This window comes from Clavelina lepadiformis, chromosome 2, assembly GCF_947623445.1.
Source record: "Clavelina lepadiformis chromosome 2, kaClaLepa1.1, whole genome shotgun sequence".
Taxonomy (NCBI): domain Eukaryota; kingdom Metazoa; phylum Chordata; class Ascidiacea; order Aplousobranchia; family Clavelinidae; genus Clavelina; species Clavelina lepadiformis.
The window spans coordinates 8,058,582-8,076,229 of record NC_135241.1 but is presented as its reverse complement, the minus strand read 5'-3'; the positions used below and the strand labels follow the sequence as shown (position 1 = coordinate 8,076,229).

At 35.1% G+C, this 17,648-nt stretch overlaps 1 protein-coding gene across 2 annotated transcripts; it reads left to right on the top strand.

Annotated features, from left to right (window-relative positions):
- Positions 1 to 3,663: 3,663 nt before the first annotated feature.
- LOC143446033 (protein PHTF2-like) lies at positions 3,664 to 16,116 on the top strand. Of its 2 annotated transcripts, XM_076945479.1 has the most exons (16): positions 3,665 to 3,909; positions 4,168 to 4,300; positions 11,395 to 11,600; positions 12,478 to 12,617; positions 12,925 to 13,019; positions 13,189 to 13,277; positions 13,383 to 13,499; positions 13,563 to 13,697; positions 13,873 to 13,977; positions 14,243 to 14,407; positions 14,538 to 14,624; positions 14,718 to 14,849; positions 14,990 to 15,163; positions 15,289 to 15,366; positions 15,728 to 15,853; positions 15,934 to 16,116. In XM_076945479.1, the coding sequence occupies exons 1-16, from the start codon at positions 3,877 to 3,879 to the stop codon at positions 15,952 to 15,954; spliced, it is 1,836 nt and encodes a 611-aa protein (XP_076801594.1). In that variant the 5' UTR covers positions 3,665 to 3,876; the 3' UTR covers positions 15,955 to 16,116. The 2 variants fall into 2 exon arrangements, with proteins under 2 accessions (XP_076801595.1, XP_076801594.1); XM_076945480.1 differs by lacking the exon at positions 13,563 to 13,697 and having other exon boundaries at positions 3,664 to 3,909.
- The last annotated feature ends 1,532 nt before the right edge of the window (positions 16,117 to 17,648 follow it).

Here is a 17,648-nt window from a genome sequence, read left to right as displayed (position 1 = left end):
TTGAGATATGATATATGCTCACGACAACCCATAACTGTGATTTTGGCTGAGCGGAACAAAACATTACATGTAATCAACCCATTAATTTCTATTGAAAATAACAGCATTATCATACTACACAATTTAACACAACCCAGGATAATTAAATCAGACAAAAATAACATTATATTCCCTCAAAAGTGCTTTATACACTTGCTCTTTCGAGTATGTTCAGTGTCAGTTTCACGCTGAAGAAACCAGCAGTAGTCCCCCATCATGTTTGGGTTAAATCGACCTCTATACCGCGATTCCATCACAGAGATGTCTTGGTGAAATCTTTCCCCATGCTCATCGCTCACATCACCCAGGTTTGGCGGGAAAAATTCCAAGTGTGAATGAAGAAAATGCAGTTTAACCGACATTCTGCAGCCCATTTCGCGGTATGATTCCAGCAAATTGTCCACTAGTTCCGAGTAATTTTCTGCCCTGTACTTCCCAAGAAAATTTTGTACAATCTGTACAAATGCATTCCAGGCTTTTAATTCAATTGAATTAAGTTTGGATGGAAATACTGGGTCACGGATCAAATCACGTATTTGGGGGCCAACAAATATTCCAGCTCTCAGTTTAGCATCACTTGGTATTGCACCAAATTTTTCTTTTATATGCAGGAATCCATCTCCATTGAAATCCATTGCCTTCACAAATTGTTTGATCAGGCCCAGTTTAATGTGAAGTGGTGGCAAGTACACTTTGCTCGGATCAATTAGGGGTTGGCACTTAACATTATATCTTCCAACAATGTAGTCCGTTCTCATTGGCCATTCAGTTGTGTCATAGTGGTTTGCATCGTCTCGACTGTCCCACAAACAGAGAAACACATATGCTTGGTGTAACCCAACTGCAATCCGAGCAAAAGTGACACAACTTTAAGGTCTCCACATATGTTCCCCCCCTACCCCTACCCCCCCCCTCTATAGTCATGGCCAAGAACATTCAAGAATGCATTAATTGTGAAAAGATAGAACATTGCATTTACAAAATAATGTCAATATTAATCTTACATAACATGCATTGTGACATAATATGACCAACAATTCGCTGGGAAAGAAAATTGCACAATACCTTGTACTGTAGAACCTTATAATATAGTGCCAATCAATGCAAAATCCGAATTTTCGTGAATTTTCATATCTTCAAAACCTGACGTGATAGACCAATTCTGATTTCAGATTTGGAATCAGCGTCCCGAAGTTAGTCTAGGCAGTTTATTTTCATTTGAGGAATAATTTTGCTGTTGTCCAGTGTTATCATAAGAAGTGTAGATGTCTTAGGCTCTTGGCTGAAACCTACAAACGCAGCGGCTGCTAGTGACTTGGTTTCATACGAAAAACATTGCTTCTTCTTGGTGCGTGATGTTTGAGATGTTGCTGAACTTGTACAGCTTCCTGCAGCTTTAAACTCATTTTTGCCAAGCAGCAGACGCGATGGATTGACAGGAAGAGAGATGAAAGAAATGGAAATATCCCGATGGTGCGCCATTCATTTTACTGCTGTCATATTTACGAAGTTATTTCACTGCATGTTAGTCTGTTGATTTTTTGCAACCACCTAATTCCAATTAATTTGAATCATGAATCTGCACTAGACGTTACAGCGCCCCCTGCGTTTACGTTCTGTTGCAGTAAGATTTCTATGTGCCTGTTCACGTTAGGTCATACTGTTTGTGAATAAAAATGAATAAAAAATTGTAGTCTGTAAAGTGTCTTTCAAATTCAAAAGGGTTGTGAAATCAAAGTCTAAACACAGCTTTTAAAACTGGTCAGTTGAATTCAAATGCCAAACAATTCGATTTCTATGAAAATGCTGAATATTTATTTGTCACGATTTAAAAAAACGAGCTAAACCAATCAGAGACTAGGCCTAGTGTAGATAATGTTGATGGTTGTTCTATAGGTCGGAAGGTATTTCTTGCAGGATGTGGGTAAAATTGCACAAGTAGACAAGTTAAAGGTTTAATTTTAACTTAAAACTTTTATTTTTTACGTTGGAAATCTAGTTCACCAGTTAAAGGTTTGTGAGTTTGATGACGTACCGTGGAGCTTGCTAAACATTACTAAAGCATGCTTAAGTAAGACATCGGTACATTTTTGGGGTCTAGTGCAGAAATGCACAACCACAAAATGCCATTGCATACTAGGCCCCAGCTACTCAAATTCTGACGTCACCTGGTTGTGCACTTCTGCACTAGACCCCATTTTTAGAAGGTTCATGCAAACTGACCTGTATGAGTAGGATATCAAGTAGAGTATTTCAAATAACTATAATTTCAGTAATTTATAACTGTTGAAAAAGCAGCTTGACTGGTTTTTATGTTTTTCAGCAAACCTAGCTAATTAGCTTTAAAATTCTAAACAGATGGGAAAGTTTGATAAATGCACGTAGGATAAAAAATAGTTTTGGGTATTGTTTCATCTTCATTGCGCAGGGAATTTCTCACCCAAAAACTGCAAACTTTCCAATTTGTCACTTCAATACCGTTGGTAGGCTACACCACAAAATTGAAATAAAATATGTCACAACTTTCACAAACAGGTCCCGGTAAAACAAGTAAAATCGTAATATCTTAATTTTGTGTAAAACCTCCAGGCTGTTAACTTTGTTATGTGCACCATATTTATTCTACATCCTTACTGGAAAGTTTTCTTTCAGTACACTGGATAAATGTAATGGTAAAATTTGCTTCACGCCAACGTAATTCTTATAATATAAAATATAGAGTAAAACGGCAATTCTGCGCCAGAAAATGGTGAAGAAGCCAACTTTCTGCACCGGAAAACATCATAGGAACTTTCTAGTAGGGTTCCACTTGCACTTATCTTATACAGTTACAAAGAGATAACGTGTCATCGTTGTCATGTGCATGTTTTTCGTGTGCTTGGCAAACTTACCGAACAGGGGAAACATGAAAATTTTGAGCCTATTGTGTGATATCAAACCACCATGGCTGAGCCATAAACTTGTTCTGATGGGGAGAAACACTGTTTCCAAACTAACGGTAGTACAAAGTGTGACAGACGCATGCATGAGACTTATAAAGGTGCATGCCAATCTTTTTCAAATTCTCTTTAATTCATAATTAACAAACGATGCAATCTTAGGTATTTCAACGCCAACTTCTAATTAATAAACAAATAATTGGTTGGTTAAACTGGTGCTTTTGCATGCTTAATTTCTTGTCAAAAACTTCCATTATTTTCGAATCAGGCAGAATAAAATTTCTGGTTAAAATTTTATTGAAAACAAAATAAAATATTACGAATCCTTGGTACAATATTAAAAATTTGTTCTTCCAACTTGACATACAAATTTAAATCCAAAATTTTTGACTTTTCAAGGTTTTTTCATATTGATTTAATTTATTCAACCCTGGTTTTTCGCATCTCAGGATTTTGTGTGCAAGCATATCTGTTGCATATATCTCAACATCGCTCAGCGACTTTTTAGTGATGAAAGTAGCGAATGTTACTGCAATACTGTATTTAATCTTTGCACTTTGAAGAGGAAACAATATAGATATAAAAATAAAAAGAATATGCATAATCTATAACGAGGTTGCAGTAAGTCAGTGTAAGAATGTTTCATTTTGACTTAATCGAATGCATCTAACATAACTTTACACTAATAATGTACATTCATTGCAGCACTTTTTCCAGCTGCCCATATAATCTTACGAATAGCCTTATGTAACATATTAAAAATAACACTTTAACATAAAACCTAATAGGTTTCTGATGCTGAAGTGTGGTCTTATATTATGAAGGGGTGAATGTTATTGAAGTGAAAATTTTTGTGTATTTCATGAATTGATGTACACACAGCAATATATACAGTAAAATGAATAAAGCCGTTGATTGGTATCAGAAAAAGGTAGGACCTCGTTAGGTGTGATATATTCCAAATTTGAAAACAAAGAAAATTTACAAATTTTGACAATTTTTTTGTGTAAAAATGGTAAAAACATTCTCTTACTACAATTTCAGTTTTAATTTTATCTTAACAGGTAGTTAATAGAATTCACTATAACAATAATTTGCACTATAAAAAATTTCTCATAATATGTTATGTAATATTTTATCAGTGATTTGTCTACAAAATGTATCAGAATTAACTTGTATGTTGGTTTAGATTGGTGCATACGATTTGTTGATTTGGGAAAAAGCTGTTGAAATACAAGAGCAAAATTGCAATGGAATGAGAGTTAGAAACAAACAAGAATCACATTTGAAACCAGAATTTATAGATGTTGACCTTGTCAGAGGTAAATACAGTAGTTTAGTGCTGCTTGGTTTAGCTGCAGTGCTGCAAGCTACCTTTGGTTTGGTGATTTTTGCATTTTATAGTCAACACATAAGATAAAATTTAACATTTACTTGAAGTGAAGGTAAAGTCCAGATATCGTGGGGTTAAATTAAAGGGGATCACGTGAAGTGACCGTGAACAAATTCACCGGCGACAACTGGTAGTGGACAACTGACCGGCAACAAATTGGCCGGCGATCAAATTAACCGTGACGTAAATTGGCCGGCGATGAAATTAACCGTCGATAAATTGGCCGGCGATCAAATTAACCGGCGACAAATTGGCCGTCAAAAGGTCAAAATTCTAATTCACTATCTAGTCGCTATCTAGTCACTGTCCAATTTAGTATGTGTATTGCAGTCAAGGTTGCCATTCGTAGAGTTTTTTGGCCCCTTGTAGGGTGTAGGGTGACCCTACGGGTTTTTCACCTTTATTCATAGATTTCCTATTGTTACATGCATTTTCCCGGTCTAGACGAGTTGTTTGATGAGATTATGAAACAATGCGTTGTAGCCTATCTCATGTAGTAACAATGGACTCATTGCAATAACAATGGACACTTTAGTTAAGTAAATTGTCAGATTGAAGCTGTACGTCAGGACTCCCCTAGTTTTAAGTCTTGGTTATGGTTATACTAATAATTGTAAATTGCAAAAAGAGTTGGAGATCAACTTAAACACAATAATTCAGCACTTGCACGGTCAATTTACCTCCCGGTCAATTTTCATTCCGGTAAGTCTGTTCCCGGTTAGTTTGTTCGCGGTCAATTTACATCACGGTCAGTTTGTTCACGGTCAATTTACGTCACGTTCAGTTGTCCCCGGTGAGTTTGTTCGCGGTCATATGTCATGGAACCAAATTAAAGAGTTTGTAAACTGGAGATGGGATTTTTACTAATATGTTGTGGTTAAGCAGTTGTTGCCATTAATAGGTGGTAAAAAATACAAATTCATTGTTTAACTATGATGAAGATGGCAGCTCTTATTATGTCACAATATAAAAACAATGTGGATGAATCAGGTATTTGGATCAAGTATGAAATAACAAGTGGTTAACTGCTTAACCACAACGCATACTAAAAATCCTTTCTCCAGTTTGACTCACTGGCAACTATTCCTTGATTTAAGATCAACTTGTTTTTGGACTTGCTGCTGACTTAAACATTTCTATAACAAAAAATTCAACAACAAATGTGGTTTAATTTTGAAAAACACTTGTTTGGCATACTGACAGGCAAGTTTGGAAGAGCAAAATATGAATAAAACATGAAGTTGACACAAATGATAAAACCATAATTGTAAGGTAAAACAGTGTCTTTGTTTGTTCACAATCAGAAAAATTAAGACATGTCAGGTATTTTGAAATTGATTGTTATCTATTCACGTCCAGTAATTATGTTGACATATTTGAAAAAATTTGCCTAAAACAGTTGCAAGCATGTTTTAAAGTGGTATCAATTATTATCAATTAGACATTTTACAAGACATTCTTTTTAACTAAATTGGGTTTTAGTAGGGACTGAATAATATATTTTATATCAGTTATATCAATATGTAATGGATTCTGTCTACCCTATTTTTATGTATTTTTTCTATTAATGGGCCTGCAACTGGGTTCTGTAAATTTATTTCCATATCTGTTCCTGTTGTACAGTTAATTAAATGTAAATATTATATACATTTCAAAATCATAATGTAATGTAACAAACTACAAAAACTTTATATATCATATATATTGTCACAAGTTGATTACTAGGTAGAATAACATATTTACTGGAATTCAAATGGAGAAGTTTTCAGTACAAACACAAAACTAGAATGACACTGCAGTCCGCAAAAAACCAGTGCGTCAGCTGATGATGCTGTACTGAGTTTCTTCACATAATGACCCCATAGCATCCAGTGTCTCTCAGTATTTCAACTACTTTACTTCCAACTTGACCTACGACTGTGGTCATTTGTTCTTCGATTGTGAAATTGACATAAACAGCGTTATTTGTCTTTATTTTCTCACCTGATCTTGTTCCGAACATTCTTTATCCTCTTGACTTTCTGAGGGACCTTCCACTTGCAGTGCACCTCTCTTGCAATGTGGTCCAGAGTTACCTGTTACTGCCCTGATAGGTGTCTGACGACCACTGGCTTGGCATTGGTGATCTTCTGATCGGCATCCCACCTTGTTGCTTCTGATGGTCTGAGGATGATCAGATTTCCGTCCGTTGTCGTTGCGTCTTCTCCTTGACCGAGATGGATGTTTTTCTGCCTGGTAGTCCAGACCCTGGCAGGTTAAACATATCGAAACTCAAATGCCAGCACAAATATACTCGTTGGCCGGACTCAAAATTCCTCTGTCCCATAGCAGTCGGTTGCCTCCCATCAAGGTCTGGTTGAGAGCTACAAGGTACTGCTCTGCTATGCCACTAGCACCCCCAAAGTCTCCCGGTTTTTCTCCACTGGGTAAACAGACAGATTTCTGGTCACCTAAAGCTGTGTTTGCAAGTCTAACCAACTTATCAAGATAATTTTGCAAGCGTGCCATCTTCAGACAATCAAAGCCTAGAGCCACATTTTGCAAAAGCCTCTAGACTAGACATCCAGCGCTTGTCCAGAAAAGAGCATGCTCAAGTGGGTGGTCAAAATTTGTTTCTGCCATTACCCCACATGACGTACCCTTCAAACTTGAGCAGGTAGTTAATACTCAGATTGCCCTTGCCTCCAACAACGACAGGTACCTCAGGACACTTGGTGTGTGAGAAGGTGGCCGGATCATTTTCCTCATTTTGCTCAGCATTTGTCCTTGGGCTTTAATTAATTATTTTTCTTTTCTGGTCATTTTCTCAGCAGTTCCGCTCGCTTGGCACAATCTTCTCTCTCTTCGGTTTCTCGTTTAAGATGGACTTCTCTTTAGCAGCTTGTTACGGATCTAAATCGAAAATTTCGATACGTATTGTTTTACGCATTGTTATTCTAATTATTTGATTATTCTTATTTATCTTCTCATTTTGCGTGTTTGGTGCGGTAACTGGCGTAAATAACATCGGACGTTCTTGAAATTTGGTATGTAGACGGAGTTTAATAAAATCTTGGTCAAGTTTGTATATGAGCATAATCACATGACTACTTTTTGAGAAATCCCCAAAGAAAACTTTTAAAATTTACTTTTCAGCAGTTAATACAGTATCTCCTTTATCTTTTGTCGCCTTGCTTTCAAACTTTACTGCTTTAAAGCTACTTGATCCCCTAATATACCGCCATAATTATGATAATGTCCGGTCACGTGATAAGGAGATAAAGGGCAATTTATGAGTTGTGTTTTGCTAATGCTAAAAATTTCAGGTTTTCTTGGATACTTTTTGTGGCGTCAGGATAATTTCTTCAAATTTGTGGAAGTAATTAATTATCCTTGTCATAAAATGTATGGAAAAAAAATTTATTTCCTCTTGTGATCGTAACTATAGGAAATCGCCTTTATATTCCCGGTTTTTACTTTAACGTTACTCAAAGTATTTATGATTCGACAATGAAACTTTGTTTGATTGTTAATCTGTTTACTCCCCATCCAAACAAGGACAGATACTTACATCAGATCACGTGATCTGACACTAACAGCCCAAAATTGGGCTTAAAGATAAATTTTTTCTACTTATTCTGTAATTTTAAGCAAAGCTATTTCTAGCAGACGCACATCCTTTAAAGATGTAAAATTTACCGCACTTACTTACGCATTTAGATAAAGTTCAAAGGATATTCCTGTCTTGAAATTTTTTAAACCTTAATATTTTAGCGGTTTTTGCATAAATTTTCTTGAAAATTTATGGGCTTGTGCAGGGGACGAGAACCTTTTTGGCTAAGGGAGCTATGAAAGCTACATATTTTTAATTGTATTTCCGTGAGAGCTATATAATATTTTTCAACACTTAATGCAACTAAAATGTACATTTTTAAGCAAAACCAACAATTTTAGACAACGGTAAATGTCTGAACTTACTTTTTAATAACATGCTTCGTACTGTTAATGCGTTATGGAAAATAACAGAGAAAGTTTCAATTGTAACAACCGTGCTAAGAAAAGCCAGCTTAGCTTTATCTATGAGCCAGATGCCATCATTAAAAAAACCACATCTCGCTCGCGAGCCATAAGTTCTTGACCTCTGGGCTCGTGGCATGTTTGGGGGCAAATCAGGAAATTTTTTCCCCGAGATAAGTCACACATCATTGAAGTGCAAGTCAATATGCGATTACTAAGGAGTAACAATGCATTTTTACGGTTAACGACACACACAATGCAATGTTTTTCTCAAACCTCCATGTTGCCCTTTGTGCTGGCAATCTTCGACCACCCTAGTCTAGCCCCTTCTGTTCGGCACACCCTTTCGGGTGGTCAGTTTCCTCAGCCTCAACCTTGGATGCCAAATTGGTTAATCGACCACTGTGATAACGAAATAACGAATGATCTCAGTAAAGATTTCCTGGATGAGCTCACAGAGTGGCACGAGTTGATTACTAGTTATGATGATTTATTTACTAGCGACCAAACCGAGAAGCTTTCAGTACGATGTGAAACTAGAATGATACCAGAGTCCTCAGAAAACCAACACGTACGTCTTAACAAGCAAAAACACGCAAAGCACTGCTTCACACCAATCAGTTGCTCTTCAGGCAAAAAAAAAACAATGAGCTCAGCAATGAAAACAACACACAAATTAAGCTACAAATACTTGCAAAACACACATGGGCTTACTGCCTTACATGTGAAACATTTGATTGTGACATATATATATATATGGTTTTGCAATTTGTTGCATTTAGTTACGATTTTGAAATGCTTAAATAAAGTTATAGTCAGTTGGGGCAAAAAAAAACATAGGGGTACTTGGGGTAAAAAAGGACAGCCCCCCCAACTCCCCCTAAGAATGATTTTTTTGAAAAAGCTTTGCATGGTTAGAAACATCATTTATTTGCATAGTTTTTTAACATACAATACAGGTCTAGAGGTAAGTACTCTTCAGGAACTATGCAAATCACTAAATTGACCCAAAAACGGTCCAAAAAAACTTTTTTTGCTCTTTACTAAACTTTTTGTGGATCGAAAACGATGGTTAAAAATCACAATCTTTTTATGTGTATCTACATGATATTTTAGTATGATTGTACTCCAGTACTTCAATTTTGATTGCTGTTAACCTTTCATTCTATTCTATGTTGTCTTTTTTTACCCCAAAACTACACAATGTGTTGGGGCAAAAAAAGACAGTTGTTTTTATTTTCCCAGTGCTTGTTTTTTTTTACCCCATCTTTAATAACTTTCATTTTAGAACGATTTTGGTTGCTATAAGGAATTAAACTAGCACTTTAATGCTTTACTTGCATTGTCTCAGTTTCCTGATCTCTAGTAAATACATTAATCCTAATGTACTGATGATTCATTTGAAATTAAGTTAAGCGAGTGAAGTTAAACGTTAAGTTTTACTCTCCAATCATTTTGTGTTGTTCTTTGTAGTTAATTGATTTATGTACCATTCCACTTTGTTGAACTCCTGCCAAATAGCTATTCAAAAGCTTAACCTTCTTGTAAGCATTTACCAGTTTCAGAAGTCTCTGTTCAGTAGTAGTTTAACCAGTCCTGGTAGCATTGTGTTTCTCCAAAAGATGAAGAAGGCAATCCAATTTTGGAAAAGACCAGTCCACAGGAAACTGAATGGTCAAGTAATGTGGAAGAAATGCCATCCACCTCATCTATCCGCAACATTTAAGCTGTTTCCACACCGTCGATCACGGTACAATCACGGATCAGAACAACAAAGGACATCATCAATGAGTTGCAACTTCACGCTCCCGAAGGGATGAAGTATGAAATACGGCTTGTGTCAAAAGATGAATCGGTTTCGATAGAAAGTGTGTTAAAATCAAGGGGACGACAAACAAATGACAAGAAGAAAAAAAGAAAAAGAGTGAAGATGAATGGAAGCATTTTAACAAATGAAGAATTTAACGAGCAAGTTGAAAACTTTGAAGCAAATGGAACAATTGCAAAAAAGAGAAAAGCTGGGAGAAGGAAAAGGAACGCAGACGAAGATAAAGAAATAAATTCACTGGACTTGGAGGAGGAGGAAGAAATAGAAAGAAGGATGGAGCGGGAAATTCAAAGACAAATGGATGAAGACATGAAGAGAGTAGATACAGAGGATGAGATGGTAGAAGAGTCTGACGATGAATCTGAAGAAATGAATGACAAAACAAGAGAAGACACAGTTGTTAGAATGGAAGATGTAGAGGAAGAGAGAAGAGATGTAACTGAAGAAAGTGTAAACGAACAGAAGAAAGAAAAGAGAACATTTAAATTGGAAATAAACAAAAAGCAAGTTGGAAAGTACTTTGCAGTGTTTTGGGAGAAGCCAAAAACATATTATTGGGGAAAACTTCTGAAGGTCTTCAGAGACGAGGTTGATGGAAAAATTGAGCAAGCTGAATTTAAGTTTTGGGACAAGAAATCAACTTCAGAAGATGCAGTGTATTGGGACTGGCAAACAAAGGAAGACATAGATATAGTCACCGTTGAAAATTGTTTTTGAGGTCCTTCAACCGCAGTGTTAACTTCTGTCGGGCGTGCAAAATCATATTTTGGTTTTGCCGAAGAAGAGGAAGTGAAAGAAAAATTTGTGTTCCTAAGCAAATATGGACTTCATAATGCATAAACTTTTTTGTTTGTTTGAACAAGATGTTGCAGTTTCATCCTCATCTGTATATATTGCTATTTCTTCTGCTTTGTGTTGCTTTTAATAAACAAAATTTGCTGTCGAAATTGATTGTTTTTTTTTACCCCGAGCATGGTTTTTATTGCCCCAAACACTGGGGAAAAAAAAGCAACACAAAATATTCGATAAAAATAAAAAGAATAAACATAATGCTCCAATTTTTTGGATACATCAATGGAATATTAATATTGATCAATAGAGGGTAAAACTTGACTTTTTGGCCCATTTTTTAGCGAGAAAATCAAAAGTTTGTCAATTTTGCATTTTTTTGCCCCACTTGACTATATGTATTATTACAGGTTCTACTTTCAGCAAGACAAAGCCACAACATAATGTTGTTGTTCTTTTGTCCATTGGTATCTTACGTGTTTTATTTCTTCCTTTGTTTTGTAAATGGTGGATCCAGCAGAGCAGTTGCTACATATTTTGTGGCCTCTTGTTTTTGTATTTTTCTCAAATTTTGTGCATTGGTCTATACTACACAATGGCATACGACGACTTATGTGTAAGTAGTATTATATATGATTACAGTAGCATCTGCTTCATAAGTACAGGTAGATGTTGGATTTAATAAGGAATTGCTCCATAGACCACCAAATATTTAACAAATGTTGGTCAGTACTACAAAATATATTTGTTTAAATCGATTAGCAGTTTGTCAAAAGCTATCTGTTATACCATACCAAAGAATATTCATACCATACCAAAGAATACTATAGCTCTGTAATGGTTTTTGTTTGATAAATCGAACTGTTCTGCTTGGGTCAAAACATGGGAATAACATTTGACTGACAGAGTGACACGATGTTTAATAACAATTGTTAGTTTAGTTTTCAGAACATTATTGTTTAAATTAGTTGTTATTGGTGATATTTGTTTCCACTCAATTCTCAGTCATTTAAATAACAAAATTTATTCGATTAATTGTTTGATAACCATTTTATCTTTAAATTCGCTAAATTAAAGCTTTATTGATTGTATAGTCTCCTCAACCTTCATAGTGCTAGCTCTTGTTCAGATTGAGTTTTAATTATCCAATGAGTAGTTTTTGTTTATGGAAAAAAATTGGAATGTTTTCTACCTTGCTTCCACCTTAGTATCAAATTTATCAAAATCTGTCATATCTGTGTAAAAATGGCAATTTAAGTTCCTCTTTTGGTTGCAGACATTGTTACTAAGAAACTGTGCTTATAAAATAAAATACTGGATGTTGTGATAACCAATAAATTTGCTCCATCCATATTTGAAAACTTATTTAAGCTATTCAAAATTGATCTTTGTTGTTTAAGTAAGTTCTAGAACTGGCCATACCTAAACTGATTTCCAAATTAAGGACTTTGCGTTTACTGCTTGACTCCCCTTCATAACAGTATTCATTGCAGAGTATTCCAGTTGGTGAAATTGCACTTCCATGCCTTATGCTGATAGTTTTAGGCATAGTGCACAGCCAAGTTGTTTCTACTAATTATATTATTCCATACAATGGCAAGAGGAGTACCCATTTGAAGCTGTTAAAGAAAAGGTAATGAACACATTGTAGTAACGAAAAAATTAACGTCCAATTATTAACATTAACATTAAATTAAAATATTAAAAATGTGTCCCTGTGTTATTTTATATAACACTCTTTCGGTATATAAGTAATAGTTTCATTCACAACAGTACTGTTACTTTTGACAAAGTTTTAACACAAATTTACATCGAAAGATATTTATGCCAGGTTTGATTTTTTGCTGGGTTACAACTTAATTGTTTTTAGCTTAGCAGACAAAATTTAAAGTCAAAAGCTAAAATGTATGACATTGACATACCGGAATATTAATTTTCAGGACTTTATCTACAGCATTATTGGAACCAGCAGAAGGTGGTCATTGCAAACAGATGTTGTCATTTGTAAAAACTAAAGTAAAGCAATTTGACAATGGTGAGACTGGATAGTAGTTCAAGAAAATCAATAAAACATTAACAAAGGAAACATATATCATCCAAAACTACATAATTTCAAAAACTGTTTATTGAGAGTTAGTTACTTACCTAGAATTTAAAACTTTTAATATTATTTAAGTACTAACCACATTTGATGTTTAACTAAGATTTAGACCAAGCCGACAGAGGTGAAACTGAATCTTTGCCAAAGAATGCAGATTGTACAAACTCATCTCAGAACTATTGCGCATCGCCGGTGAGGAGTACTTGTAAATAGATTGAAATTTTTAAAATAATAAGATGAAAATGCAAAAAAGTCATTAAACTTAGGAAATTTTTGGAGAAATGTTTTGCCTTTTAGGAGTTTGATGAAGATCCATTTTGGGAGAATATTCAGGAGGAAACTTGTGAGTTTTCCTCTGATGACGGATCTGAAGCATCAAATGCAAGCAATGCTTGTGCAAAAGATTCTTACAAAGTAATGTTTGTTGGTATTTAATTTTTGTATCTTTATTAGTAGTCATAAAAATTCTATTTGTAGAATTTATCAGCCACAGCGTTACTGCCAGGTGACAACAATTCTGTTGATCATATCAATGTAAGAATATGGGAAGATGGCCAGTGGAAGAAATGTAGGGCTTCACTACTTGACATAGGAAGCATCATTGTAAAGCGGGTATAAAGTTTAATGTAAATTTCAAGGCAAATTAGTTGGTATGCAGGGGAGAGCAAGTTTTGAGTGAAGTGTTGGTAATTTCAAGTTCACCAAGTCTGGAAAATTAATATGTTTGTACTGAAAACCACTTCAAAATTAGTTGATGATTTTTGTTATTTAACTTGTTATTTTGCAGGTGCAACCTATGCATACGTTTTCCAGTGATTATTACGTGCTTGGAGTGGTTTTTTCGGTCTTGATTTCTCTACTTCCTTTAATTTATCGTTTGTTTCAACAAAAGGTAATGTCTATTTGCTGCATTTCCCTCAAGTGTATTTTGATTAGTTGTTTTCTTTTGTGTTTTGCTATCTTTTCTTTGATTTTAGAGTTTCGGCTAATTTCAATGTAGTGTTACTTCACTATACAATATTATACAGCACTAACATGCATACATACAAAATAAAGTTAAAGCTAAATACTTTCTGTTGTGGATTCTGTTACATTTTTTCACATGTTATCTTTCATTGTTTGTGACTTGTATTTTACTACATGCTATGATTGTGCAGAAGTTGGAAGACATAGTTGAATCACCTGCTTCAGCCATTGCCATTGTTCTAGGAGAAAACAACATTAACATGACAATTGTTGTAGCTTTGGTTTTTCTTCAGCGATTGTTCATAACCGCAATGTTTTTTGTGATGCTCTGTACAGCTCAGCAAACATTCAGGAAGGTAGCAACCAAGACTCTCATCTACATTCCACATACGGTGTAACGTATTACAATAGAATATTTTACAATACAAATCACAAGCATGTAATGGTGATTGCTAAGGGTTTAAAATATGTCAATATACGTTTCAGAGACTGCTGTATTCAAAGTATTTTACACACTTAACATCAAGTCGTCGCGCGAAAAAGTCGCTTTTACCACATTTTCGTTTGAATAAGGTGCTATTTTGTAAAATATTAGCTTATAAAGCTTCAACCATATGTTTACAATATTAAGCCGGTTGTTTCGTGATAATGTTATTCAACATACAGGTGCAAAATATCAGAGTGTGGTTGACTCTCAGATCTTACCTACGTCGAAGAGGGCCTCAGAGATCTGTTGATGTCATTGTTTCTTCAGCGTTTCTTTGTTTTATATGTCTGTTATGCTTTGTAACAGTACAGGTACAGGATTTATATGAATAATTTCATATTAAGATAGCTTGTTAATTAACTGCAGTTTTACACAATTGTTTTGTGATATCTGGGTTAAGTTTGAGTAATTTTCAGATCAACACAGTCCCAATTTATTTTTATCTTTTTAGTTAATGCATTCTTCGGATTTATTTGTCTCTTCTTTGATGTGTTGCGACTGTGTTGTTCTAATGCTTGCTCTGGCGCTTTTCATCCTTCATTTTATTACAACTGGAGTGAAGATTAACGAAAAATACAGCTGCATTTCAATTCTTCTAACCGAACAGATCAACCTGCATTTACAAGTAGTGTATCTTACGTGACTCCTTTGGAAATTAAGCCGTTATATACTTTACGTAATGATCAAACCATGTTAATGTACGCGTGTCATGTAAGAAGCGAGAAGTTAATCAAAACCTGACTTATTCAGACAGAAAGAAAGCCGCATAAAAAAGAACAATTACAAAGGGCTAACAATGTTTTGACGCTCGCCGCTAAACTCATCAAGGTAAGTGATTTTCGTTTCAACTACGAGCCAATATAAAATCAGCAATGAATCGGAAATGTTTAACTTTTAAATTATATTGTTTTATGTTCAAGTGTTAGTTTTGGAATGGCTTTGTTTAAATTTTGTTATTGTTATCATAAACCACATTTATTAAGCTTATATTAAGGTTTGTACAAATATTCCAGAGAGTACTTTCGTTTTTGGTAATCTGTCTTACGGGAAATTTTCTAGCCCGATGATTTTCGTATAATTTGTTATTTCGTTGTGACCTGCGATTACGGGTGCCCATTCCAGTCTTGTAGATAGATTAACATTTTCTGGTTATCCGTTTAATGTAGCTTTGTAATACTGTCAAATTTAGGAAATAGAGGAGCCTTTCAACATATATGGGCTTGCAATGAATCCAATTCTATACAACATAACGAGAGTGGTTCTTCTGTCGGCGTTTTCTGGCGTTCTGAGTGAGATGCTTGGGTTTAAACTGAAGGTATGTAGCTTTTTATCAGTTGCCTGCTGCCAATAAAAAAGTTGTCTGTAACAATTTTTTACACCTTTGAACCGTTTTAGATCTGGAAGATAAAGACCTAAAGTACAGGTTGTGTGTTTATGAAGCGTCGTTGACTTCCATCTGCGTAGAATGTGATTCTCAATTTTTGTGTAAAAGTTAAACCTTTTTTGAAGCAATAATGTATTTTGATCATTCTAAAGTATAAATTATTCAATAAAAAGCTCATAGAGTTGTACATGCAATTAGAATTCAAAAAGTTACAACTTCGGAATAAATCGTCAAGAATGGTCACAGAAGCCAGTGACATTGAGATTAAATTATTTTGTAGTGATGTCCTAGGCGCGAGGCCGAGTGGTTATGGTACTCGCCTGGTAATCGTTGGGTTAGATTTAGGTTCGAATCTCACCCTGTACCGATTTCTAAATAGCTCTCTCTCACCTCCACCTAATCCCAAAGTTGTAAAATAGCCACCATTCTCAGTAGTGCTTATTGCCTTGAAACGATAACCTTAAAATCTCGTTACCTCGAAGATCGATATCGAGTATGGAGACCTTAGGCATACCGAAGTTTTAAGTGTTAATTTGTAACTATCATAATGGCAAGCAAAAGAGACGTTTTACTGTCACCTACTGTAGGTGTTTGCACTATACGATACAGAATTCAGAGAGAATACAGATCAAATATACAGAATTCGTGAGCTTATAACGCAGCTTTAACTGAAAGTTCTTGTGTGTAGGAAGAGATTTCCATAATGGTCATAGTTTAAAAAGTTTAGATAGACAATAGATTTTCAATCCATTTCGATCAAACCCTTTACCAGAATAAGCCATTTTAACTTTATTTTCCAAGTGACTTACTCCGTTACCGCTTTTGTAATTCTCAGTGCTGTGGCAACGTAGCCTACTCTAGTTTTGGACTCCTATAGAATGTCTTTATAACTATCCTTGTCTTCCCATTATGTGCACTTACGGATACGCAAATGCTGGAAAACTTTGTTCTAGTAATTTTTGTAATATGTGCATATGAACGTAAAAGTTAATGTGTTGAATGTGCGTTGAACATTGAAGGTTGATTTTTTCACCTGCAATTTAGTAGCGTCACAGTTCGAGTTTAATTAATCTGGAATTACGTGGCACAAAAATAAAAATAAATAATCCGTGATTAACCATGCAACTTTGAAGCCAAACAACAGTGTAAAAGCTGTGATGTGAAAAAACTTATTCTGTTGTCTTAAAGATGTTAACGGATTTCGTACGTGCTTTCTCGAAATCTACATATTTGTTGTAGACCTATATACGCAGAACGACCTACAGACCCTCAGGGCAATGAATGCATCAACAAATATCTCTATAAGCTTGAGTATAGGCACAGATATTTGCTTAATTCCATGAAAGTCTTCTTCTAAAAAGGCGTTTATTGAACTTTTTGGGCACAGGTGAGATTAGTAAAGCATATGCCGTAGACCGAGACTTGCATTTTTTTCTTAGTCTTTGATCATAGACATTACAAGGTTTACAAGATAGTCTAACTGGAGAGAGTCTAACCGTGATTCGTATTTTTCTTAACTTTTCTTCATTTTTACATATGTAACTAGTTTACTATGAAACCATCTTTTTTGTTTATTTTTTGGCACAATGCGATCGTAGCCTATAGTTATGATTAACCTTCTATTTTCCTATTAATTTAAACTGCACAGAAGTTTATGGTCTGTCCCGTAAAATTAAACGACTGGTTAATACTGTATAGTTGTCCGGGCTTGCGTTGGCAAAATGCG